We start from the raw sequence: 12083 nt of genomic DNA on the forward strand, positions 1-12083 counted from the left end.
ATGGCTCACACAGATGAATCAATGGTGTCTGAGTTTGTGCTTCTGGGACTCTCTAATTCTTGGGAACTTCAGCTTTTCTTCTTTGCCATCTTCTCAATAGTGTATGTGGCATCAGTTCTGGGCAACATCATGATTATTGTTGTTGTTTCCTGTGACGCCCATTTGAACTCTCCTATGTACTTCCTGCTCAGTAATCTATCTTTTATTGATATCTGCCAATCTAAATTTGCCACCCCCAAGATGCTTGTGGACTTTTTTGTGGAGCACGAAACTATTTCCTTTGAGGGTTGCATGGCCCAAATATTCCTTCTTCACAGTTTCGTTGGGAGTGAGATGATGTTGCTTGTAGCTATGGCATGTGACAGATTTATAGCCATTTGTAAGCCTCTACACTATAGCACAATTATGAATCGAAGACTATGTATAATTTTTGTGTTTATTTCCTGGGCTGTGGGTATTCTTCATTCTGTGAGCCACTTGGCTTTTACAGTGGATCTGCCATTCTGTGGCCCCAATGAGGTAGACAGCTTCTTTTGTGACCTTCCCATGGTAATAGAGTTGGCTTGCATGGATACTTACGAAATGGAAATTATGACCCGAACTAACAGTGGCCTGATATCACTGAGCTGTTTTCTGGCTTTAATTATTTCCTACACTGTCATTTTGATCACTGTCCGTCACCGTTCCTCCAGCGGATCATCCAAGGCACTTTCTACATTAACTGCCCATATCACGGTGGTCATTCTTTTCTTTGGGCCTTGCATTTATTTTTATATATGGCCTTTTAGCAGACTTTCTCTGGATAAGTTCCTTTCTGTGTTTTACACTGTTTGCACACCCCTGTTGAATCCCATCATCTACTCTCTGAGAAATGAAGATGTTAAATCAGCCATGAGAAAATTGAGAAACCGTCATATGAGCTTCTGGAAAAACTAGGACACACCATGAAGGAACATAAATATGCAATGGAAATGAAAAGCCCCTACTGGATCACAGCATCAAGCCAATTATTTTTGCTAATGACTGGGGTTATTGAATTACACAATTAGATTTTTTCCCCAACTGCAAAGGAATTGCATAAAACCAGTTCTTGGTTTGCTATTTAATTTTGACCACTTTTTCATACTTCATAATTCTAAAGTACAAATTCTCTTGAAAATATTTAGTAACCTTTCAAAATATTTTATAAATAATTTAGAGATTCTAATCTACAAAAAAAGCTATTCATGTTACTAAGTTTGTGATTCTCTTCAATTGAACTTGTGTAATTTTTATGCCTTGTAATCAAAACATGCAAGTAAATTATGTTTCTGTTAGGTTCTATCAACTTATTCATAATATTTTTTTCTATAAATTGACATGGTGGAAAAACATTGTTTTAAAACATAGATTTCACCTCACTTGTATACATTTCTTGCATGATTTTTAGCTTATCTTTTCCTCATGTATTGAAAATTTTTGGTTATTTATAGTTTTTCCTATCTGCTGCTATGTGCCAATAACTTTTTTCTGTTTTTTCTAGATTATTTGATATACATATCTATTCATTACAAAACTTTTTCTAGATATTTGTTGCTATCAGCAGCATACTCATCTATTTCCCTAGTCTACTTATTTTTAAGTAGAAAAAGTTAGTTATAATGAGTTCTACATTAGTCATAAAAATTGCAAATATCTTTGAAATTGTCTGCAAATACATCAGATATAGAATATTTAAATTCACAGAAAAAGTCAATTTCTTATGTACCTAAAACATACAAATGCACAAAAATGACAAAATTTTTTTTAAACTCGGATCTATTCTTTCTTATTTCTTGGAACACAGAAGAGAGAATGTAAAATTCTTGTACTTGTAATAATGCTTTGCAAGCATGCTAAGTCACTTCAGTCATGTCCAGCTCTTTGCGACACTATGGACTGTGGCTTGCCAGGCTGCTCTGTCCATGGGATTCTTCAGGCAAGGATATTGGAGTGGATTGCCACGCCCTTCTCCAGGGAATCTTCCTGACCCAGGGATTGAACCCAGATCTCTTATTATTTCCTGCATTGGCAATCAGGTTCTTTACCACTAGCACCACCTGGTAATAAGGTTTTAAAATCTGTGCTGGAGAAGACTCTTGAGAGTCCTTGGACAGCACGGGGATCAAACCAGTCAATCCTAAAGGAAATCAGTCCTGAATATTCATTGGAAGGACTGATGCTGAAGCTGAAGCTCCAATACTTTGGCCACCTGATGTGAAGCAACACATCATCTGAAAAAGACCCTGCTGCTGGGAAAGATTGAGGGCAAGAGGAGAAGAGGACAACAGAGGATGAGATGGTTGGACGGCATCACTGACTCAATGGACATGAGTTTGAGCTAACTGTGGGAGATAATGAAGTACAGGGGAGCTTGGCATGCTGCAGTCCATGTGGCCACAAGGAGTCAGAAGAGACTTAGTGACTGAACAACAAATTATTGTTTCATTCGCTGGCCAAAGGTTTCTTATGTACTTCTCCCTTTGCCTTATGAAAAAGGCCTTATAACAAAAAGACTAAATGTATTCTACAAAGAAAAAAGTTGCTTAACAGAAAATAGAAACCCTGCAATTGTCATCACATTGGGTTCAGTATTTTAATTATATTTTAAAACATAACTTAGTGACTGTGTGTTTAGATATTAACTCTGCATGATAAATCAGAGCCAGCTGACTCTTAGATATAGACAGTCTTTTAGAACCATGATACTAATTATTAGCTAAGAATTCTTGGAACTTTAGAGTTCAGGTCAAATTCATTTGTACAATATCAAACATGGTAATGTTCCTTTAACATGACTTTTTTTTTTTAAACGAATTTTATATAGTGCCAAAACATTTTAAATATGTAATAAACATTAATGCATTCATGATATTGTTCGTAGTATTTTTTTCCCTTTTAACTCTGACTTGCAGGTGAAAATGGAGAGTTGCCAATAGTACCCTTGAAAAACTGTCATTTAGCTGCTCTGATCCTCAATAGTCAAATACTGAGGTAGAGGAGGAGGAGGTGACACAAGGAAAAATGGAGGTGAGGGAGAACAGTAGGAGAAAGAGGGAAATTAGAATTTGTGAGTGGTCATTTGATTTGGCCAGTTCCTTGTACTACCAGAGACACGTTCTTCCACTTTCTAATCATTGTTGGGTCTACTTGGGATTTTAGTGATTGGGCACAACCTGTTACATTGAGTTTGATAAAAAAATTCAGAAGTCAAAAAGTTAAAAAAATAGTTGGCAAATATGACTGCGTTAATTCCCACAAAAGTTTTAGTTTCTTTTTTTAAAAAATTCTATCACAAATAAAGTCAAAAGAAAAATTAGGTGACAAGCAGTATTATCTACAGGGGTAATATCTTTAATTTGTAAAGAGGTTTTATGAGTCAGTAAGCAAATACCCATGGCATCCAGTCCCGTCACTTCATGGCAAATAGATGGGGAAACAATGGAAACAGTGAGAGACTCTATATTTTTGGACTCCAAAGTCACTGCAGATGGTGACTACAGCCATAAAATTAAAGGGCACTTACTCCTTGGAAGAAAAGTTATGACCAACCTAGACAGCATTTTAAAAAGCAGAGATGTTCCTTTACCAACAAAGGTCCATCTAGTCAAACGTATGGTTTTTCCAGTAGTCATGTATGGATGTGAGAGTTGGACTATAAAGAAAACTGAGTGCCGAAAAATTTATGCTTTTGAACTGTGGTGTTGGAGAACACTCTTGTGTCCCATAGACTGCAAGGAGATCCAACCAGTCTATCCTAAAGGTTATCAGTCCTGAATATTCATTAGAAGGACTGACGCTGAAGCTGAAACTACAATACTTTGGCCACTTGATGTGAAGAACTGACTCATTTGAAAAGACCCTGATGCTGGGAAAGATTGAAGGCAGGAGAAAAAGGGGACAATGGAGGATGAGATGCTTGGGTGGCATCACCAATGTGATGGACATGAGTTTGTGTAGGCTCCAGGAGTTGGTGATGGACAGGGAAGCCTGGGGTGCTACAGTCCATCAGGTCACAAAGAGTCGGACACGACTGGGTGACTGAGCTGAACTGAAGCAAATACCCTTAAGGTAACTGTCTGCTTTATTTTAAAGGTTGGCATGACTTATGGTTTTATTTTATTTTTAAAGATCAAACTGGAGGAATCGATTTGAAAAAGTCAATGGTAAAAGTTCAGATGATCAGAGGATCTTGAAACATTTGAGGAGAAAAATGATGACAGTTTAGATAGGGGAGTTAAAATGAATATAATGAATATAATTTAATAAATGGAATATTTTGGAAGAATACAAAGTAGTATATAGAAAAAGACTGAGGCAAAAGAAGGTACTAAGTTTCTGGCTGAAAATGCTGAGGCAAAAGAAATGCCATTAGCTGGGGATGGGGAATAGGTTTGGAAACAGAAGAATTGAAATATCTGTGAAATATTAAAGAGAAAGATATCAAGAAGGAAGCTGGTCTATCAATAGAGAATTCAGAGAAACCTGGGCTTCTTTATTGGCTCACCAAGTTTCCCTTTCTTGCTGTCACCTGCTCTTCTCTGTAGACTTCAGTCCTTTCACTGCTCTGAGACCTCTTTCCACAATATCCAAAATCAAACTACTTGTGTATCTAAGCAGTTTTACCCACTGTATGCCCAAATGACTTTCTTTTTGATTCTGATGTTCGGTTAAGTAATGAGCAAAGACAATGAAAATATTGGATTTTGAGGGGTAGCTTATTATAAGATATGGAGTTTCAAAAACTTCATCATAGATATTTCCATAAAAAGATAAAAGCAAAGGATTAAAGAAAAGATTCTAATTATCTTAGGCCCATTGGAGACTGATACTTCTTATGATACATATTCCTGCTCTGGGCATTTAGGCTGGTGTTTATTGTCTTTGCCACTTTAGACAAAGGCACATGGAGGGAGACAGCTTGTTAAACAAGAGTAACTGGGGATGCAGACTCCTAGGTCACTACATTTCCCTCTTGTGATATGTACTTTGCTTTCAATTATAGACAAATAAACGCTTTTATCATCTTGTTTTTGAGAAAAACAACTTGAAGTATGTTAATAATTCCCACAGCAAGATGACCTCACTAAAGGAAGTTTTTTTTAATGGGCTATTGCAGTCCATGGGATTGGTTATCTGAGATTTGGGGGCATGGAGTATGGTATTCAAACATTGTCTTATGGGCTCTTGTGACTCAATCTTTTTTTTTTTTTTTTTAAAACCAATAGGTTTTGGAGGTTTCTTTTCTTCAACCTATTATTGCTCCCCTGTGATTTCGCTCAAAACTTGTATGTGGAATTTAATCACATGAAGCAAAAAATTAAATATAGATATTAGCATTCAGAGTTAAAGGGATTCTGGGCTAAAGTATTTATAGACTTGAGATGACAAGATTCTGTAATAGCCTATATGGGACAAGAATCTGAAAAAGAATGGATATATGTATATGTAGAATTGAATCACTTTGCTATACACCTGAAACTAACACAATATTGTAAGTCAGCTATACTCCAATATAAAAGAATTAAATTAAAAAAAAGAGCTTGGAGTTTGTATATGAGATTCTAAAATCTGAAATAAAACATTAGACTTATTTGATTATTGTCACTGCTAACACGTTGATGCTTACCAGGTGAAGGTAAGCATATAGCTAAATTATTTTGAAAAAATAGATATGGTGATAGAGAATAGAATCGGGCAAAAAATTGTCATTTTAATAACTCAATGGATTTTGCATTTATCACTTCGAAAACTCTTGTCAAGCCTTGTATATACATTGATACACTATAGGAAGATGTTTTAAAAGGCATAAGATTCTATGAATAACACAAAAAAGTAATTAGTAATTTTTATATTTTAAAATGCGGATGTGGATGTCTTACCTTTAGTAAATAATACAATATATCTCATGCAGCTATCATTGAATGTGACTACAGACACAGAAAAATTTTCTCAGTTTCTGAGATCTGGCCATAAGCTTCATTTCTAGGGTTCTTACAAGAAATCACAGATCATTTCAATTTTATTTTGAATGACACAATTATCACCATACATTTAAATAAAAATATAAATTGCTTTTCAAATTCTGTATACAGAAGTATATGAATAGAATTTGGAATGCAATTTTATATCTGTATTTCTTTTTAGAAAACAAGAAAGACTAGGTTTTTAGTGTGTGTCCATATTTTAAGACTGAATTCCGTTCCGTTCCGTTCAGTCGCTCAGTCGTGTCTAACTCTTTGCGACCCCGTGGACTATAGCCTACCAGGCTTCTCCGTCCATGGGATTCTCCAGGCAAGAATACTGGAGTGGGTTACCATTTCCTTCTCCAGGGGATCTTCCCGACCCAGGGATCGAACCGGGATCTCCCGCATTGGAGGCAAACGCTTTAACCTCTGAACCACCAGTGAAGCCCAATTAACAGACTGAATTAACAGCTTTCTAAAATTGTTTAAGCCTATGAGGCAGATTATTGTTCAAAAAAGTCGATTATGCCAATTTCATAGTAAGGTTAAAAGCTAAGTTTCCATTATTTAGTTTCTAATAAACCAGCCAAAATTATACTGATGTTTTTCAAGACAATGCTTATTTCACATAAACAATTTATTGCACGTTTGCTATTCCTTTTGTGTGAAGTAGATTTCCTCAAGGCTTGCTCTTCATTTTCTTTAGTTGCTGCTGAAATGTAACCTACCCAGAGGGGCTTTTATGATCACTTGGTTAGTCCATATTCCTTTGCCCTGCTTTATTTTCTCTGAAGCACTTCTCACTAAATGACATAATATATATATTGTCTCCATTGCCTCTGCCAGTCCCACCATTTCTTTAGGATATAACCAAATGAAGGTGGGGCACATTTCCCCTCCTTTTTTTCGCATTGCTTTGGCTCCAGAGTCCATAAGGTTGCATGGTACAGAGCAGGCAATTTGTATTATTTGTTAATATATAAATTATATTTTAAGTTGACTTTGCAAAAACACTTTTGTTATTGTGAAAAACTCATCAGAGAAAGAAGAGATTAAAAAATGACCAGCAAACATAAGTGGTACAAATATGTTTAAAGAACAAACATATCATAGTAATTAAATTACATTCAGTTCCATCTTTGAAGTGCTTTGAAGGTCTGATTAAATAATATTATATTCAATTGCTGTGAAAAGGAGATCATATGGAGAGAAATAAAGAGTGATTGAAAAGAACATATGCTTCTGAGGTTCTCGGAAAACATTTTAACTACTAAATCATATAAAACTCAAATTGTTTTAATATAGAAAAGTGAAAGTAATTTGTCACTCATAGTAGCTTAACTTGTTACAAATTAATTTCTCTCTCTTATTATCACTGCAGATTTTCTCAAATGCATGGACACATCTCACTTATTTCTCCGATGTCATTGCTAAAGTAACTGGTCTGATTTTCATCTCTTTGCACTTGGCCTAAATTTCTTGTCCCTCCAAGATTCTGTAAAAGGCATCGGATTCATCTTTTGAATTTGTAATCTGAATGTATAAGTATGGTACATGGGACTTTCAAAGTGCTATTGAGATCTTGCACACTTCTATAAAAAGTGTATTGGTATATAATATCAAATCAACTTTTCCCTTCCTTCCATATTGACAACTATTAATTGGGTAAATCTTTATGCATCTTTTATCTAGCCAATCCATAAATGCAAAAGTAAATGACAATTTGTATAGTTATGTAACACAAGGAAAATATAAATTCCTAGAAATAATAATAATACCCTTATCTGTTATTTTTTTAAATAATTTTTTTTTTTCTTTAGATAACTTGAGCAGCCCAGATTCAGTTAATGGATGGATCAATAAGTCAGTGGTTACTGAATTCATTTTGTTGGGCCTGTCTAGCTCTCGGGAACTCCAGCTCTTCCTTTTCTTTGTCTTCTCTGTGTTTTATGGTGCTGCAGTGTTGGGAAACATTCTTATCATTCTCACAGTGATTACAGACTCTCGATTGCATTCTCCGATGTACTTTTTTCTTAGCAATCTCTCCTTCATTGATGTCTGTCAGGCTACATTTGCCACTCCCAAGGTGATTGCAGATTTCCTCAGTGAACACAAGACCATCACTTTCAAGGGATGCATGTCACAGATTTTTTTCTTGCGTGTTTTTGGGGGCAGTGAGATGGTACTTCTTGTTGCCATGGCCTATGATAGATATATCGCTATATGCAAACCTCTACATTACATGACCATCATGAGCCGAAGACTGTGCACTGTCCTGGTGGGGGTCTCCTGGGCCATTGGCATCTTGCTTACACTCAGCCAGTCACCTGGTATTCACAATAGATCTTCCTTTCTGTGGACCCAACAAGGTAGACAATTTCTTTTGTGATCTCCCCCTCATGATTAAACTTGTCTGCTTGGACACCTATGTTTTAGAGATCCTGGTGCTCACAAGTAGTGGCCTGTTGTCACTTATCTGTTTTCTCCTTTTGCTCATTTCTTACACTATCATCCTTGCTACTGTCCATCGCCAAGCCTCTGGTGGGACATCCAGGGCACTTTCCACTCTGTCTGCCCACATTACTGTTGTAGTTCTGTTCTTTGGCCCATTAATCTTTATCTACTTTTGGCCCTTTGAAAGCTTCACAGTTGATAAATTTATCTCTGTGTATTTTACTGGATTCACACCTCTTCTTAACCCTATGATTTACACCCTAAGGAATAAAGATGTAAAGGAAGCCATGAAGAAACTAAGGAACCAACATGTGGGTTCCAAGGAAGCCTTTTAGACAACTGTGATGAAGCAACACAAGTCCTTTCTTCTTGTTCTTTGTAATGCCCATGTGTAGTTGTTATCACTGTGTTTCTATCATAATTAGTCTTTCCGGTTATAGGACCTGATTTGTCACTCTAAAGTTGGCAAATGCAATGCAGAACTGCATATTATGTTACCAGTTTTGATATTCTGTGGCTCACTTCATCTTCCCTGAAATGGTAACTGTGCTGTGCTGTGCTTAGTTGCTCAGTCGTATCTGACTCTGGGACCCCATGGAGCCTGCCAGGCTCCTCTGATTCTCCAGGCCAAAATACTGGAGTGGGTTGTTATGCCCTCCTTCAGGGGATCTTCCCAGCCCAGGTATTGAACCCAGGTCTCCCACATTGCAGGCAGATTCTTTACTGTCTGAGACACAAGGGAAGCCCCCAAACAGTAGCTACATATATTAAAATTTATAATGTCCTTTATATAAGTCTTGTTAAAAAATCTTGCAACCTTTTAAAGATATCTCCATATTAAATCAGATTAGCAAACACATCTAACTTGACTGGAGTAGCATAGAAAGCAATTTAGTGCTAAAAATAGAAACTGCTTTGACATTATAAGCTAAATGAAAATTGCTTTCATAAGTTATAGTTCATAATTATTTTAGCTAATAACTTGATTCCTATAAGTAGTTGCAAATATTCCACATTCATAAATAAGGCAATACTGTTCATAAATTTTAAATTATATTTATTATTTATGTTAAATTTTAAATACCCCAAATACTATAGTATTAATGATAGGACTGAGTTTTGATGCTCTGAATTTGAAGCAAATAACATATCAATAGCATCACCACGGAGAAGGCGATGGCACCCCACTCCAGTACTCTTGCCTGGAAAATCCCATGGACCGAGGACCTGGTAGGCGGCAGTCCATGGGGTCGCGAAGAGTGGGACATGGCTGAGTGACTTCACTTTCACTTTTCACTTTCATGCATTGGAGAAGGAAATGGCAACCACTCTAGTGTTCTTGCCTGGAGAATCCCAGGGAGGGCAGAGCCTGGTGGACTGCCGTCTATGGGGTCCCACAGAGTCGGACACGACTGAAGCGACTTAGCAGCAGCATCACCAAGGCCATAATTCAAATTATAAGAGTAGTCTTATGCTTTCTGGGACAACTGTCATAGCACTTTACAGATTTTATTTATATCATTGATAATAAACCTACCAGCTAAAAATAATTATAGGATATCTAAACAGGCTGATTGCAGCCATGAAATTAAAAGACGCTTACTCCTTGGAAGGAAAGTTATGACCAGCCTAGACAGCATATTAAAAAGCAGAGACATTACTTTGCCAACCAAGGTCCGTCTAGTCAAGGCTATGGTTTTTCCCGTGGTCATGTATGGATGTGAGAGTTGGACTGTGAAGAAAGCTGATTGCTGAAGAATTGATGCTTTTGAACTGTGGTGCTGGAGAAGACTCTTGAGAGTCCCTTGGACTGCAAGGAGATCCAACCAGTCCATTCTAAAGGAGGTCAGTCCTAGGTGTTCATTGGAAGGACTGATGCTAAAGCTGAAACTGCAATACTTTGGCCACCTCATGCAACGAGTTGACTCATTGGAAAAGACTCTGATGCTGGGAGCGATTGGGGGTAGGAAGAGACGGGGACGACAGAGAATGAGATGGCTGGATGGCATCACCGACTCGATGGACATGAGTTTGAGTGAACTGCGGGAGTTGGTGATGGACAGGGAGGCCTGGTGTGCTGTGGTTCATGGGGTTACTAAGAGTCGGACACGACTGAGCGACTGAGCTGAACTGACTGAAATAGACAGTGATTTGTTTAATTCATGTGCGAGTTTAAATTTCACAGTAATCACAGAAAGTGCACATATTAATAATTATGAAATATATCCCATACTTTAAAAAAAAATTAAGTGAAATTTCAGAAACATCTCACCAAATCAGGGAATGACTGTGATAAAGAAGGTGAGGATAATTGATTCAGCCTCTTATTAGTCACAGATCTATCACTGTTATCACCACATCACTGATTCATGCCAGGGGGTGTTTATTCTATTTGTGTTAGCTTTGAATCCAAATGCCATTTTTTAACTGAAGATGTAATTGTGTTTTTCTTTTTATTACTTTGATTGTAAGACAATTACTGTTCTATTACCATATTTATCAATATACCAAAAGTTTAACATGCAAGCACATGCAGTAAGTGCCATAGAAAGGATAAAATCTTCAAAACACTGATTTTCAGGTAAGTTATAATGTTGTTTGATACACATGAGACATTTGGAGTGATGAAATAGGAAACTAGTGGAAAACTAGATTGTCCTTACATCAGTCACATCTTTGAGACCTTGTACCCTGCAGCAATCTGATCTCCTTATCACATTTGTTGTCCACACGTGAGGGTGTGAGGTTACTTCATTGGATATCACTTTAATAAACTTAAATTTATTAAAAACAGGCTATCATCTCACACGCTAGTAAAGTCATGCTCAAAATTCTCCAAGCCAGGCTTCAGCAGTATGTAAACCGTGAACTCCCAGATGTTCAAGCAGGTTTTAGAAAAGGCAGAGGCACCAGAGATCAAATTGCCAACATCCACTGGATCATGGAGAAAGCAAGAGAGTTCCAGAAAAAACATCTATTTCTGCTTCATTGACTATGCCAAAGCCTTTGACTGTGTGGATCACAATAAACTGTGGAACATTCTGAAAGAGATGGGAATCCCAGGCCACCTGACCTGCCTCTTGAGAAACCTGTATGCAGGTCAGGAAGCAACAGTTAGAACTGGACATGGAACAACAGACTGGTTCCAAATAGGAAAAGGTGTACGTCAAGGTTGTATATTGTCACCTTGCTTATTTAACTTATATGCAGAGTACATCATGAGGAACGCTGGGCTGGAAGAAGCACAAGCTGGAATCAAGATTGCTGGGAGAAATATCAATAACCTCAGACATGCAGATGATACTACCCTTATGGCAGAAAGTGAAGAGGAACTCAAAAGCCTCTTGATGAAAGTGAAAGAGGAGAGTGAAAAGGTTGGCTTGAAGCTCAACATTCAGAAAACAAAGATCATGGCATGTGGTCCCATCACTTCATGGGAAATAGATGGAAAGACAGTGGAAACAGTGTCAGACTTTATATTTTTGGGCTCCAAAATCACTGCGGATGCTGATTGCAGCCATGAAATTAAAAGACGCTTGCTCCTTGGAAGGAAAATTATGACCAACCTTGATAGTATATTAAGAAGCAGAGACATTACTTTGCCAACCAAGGTCCGTCTAGTCAAGGCAATGGTTTTTCCCGTGG

The 12083-nt window shown here is 37.3% G+C and overlaps 1 protein-coding gene and 1 pseudogene across 1 annotated transcript; both read left to right on the forward strand.

Moving 5' to 3' along the window:
* Positions 1-936, forward strand: LOC129562877 (olfactory receptor 4K1-like). Its single transcript, XM_055436346.2, has one exon. It carries the CDS (start codon positions 1-3, stop codon positions 934-936), a length of 936 nt encoding a protein of 311 aa, XP_055292321.2.
* Positions 937-7848: 6912 nt separating this feature from the next.
* Positions 7849-8773, forward strand: LOC129563366 (olfactory receptor 4K1-like; annotated as a pseudogene).
* The last annotated feature ends 3310 nt before the right edge of the window (positions 8774-12083 follow it).

This window comes from Moschus berezovskii, chromosome 9, assembly GCF_049115385.1.
Source record: "Moschus berezovskii isolate FMDL1 chromosome 9, NW_MosBer_1.0, whole genome shotgun sequence".
Classification (NCBI taxonomy): Eukaryota; Metazoa; Chordata; class Mammalia; order Artiodactyla; family Moschidae; genus Moschus; species Moschus berezovskii.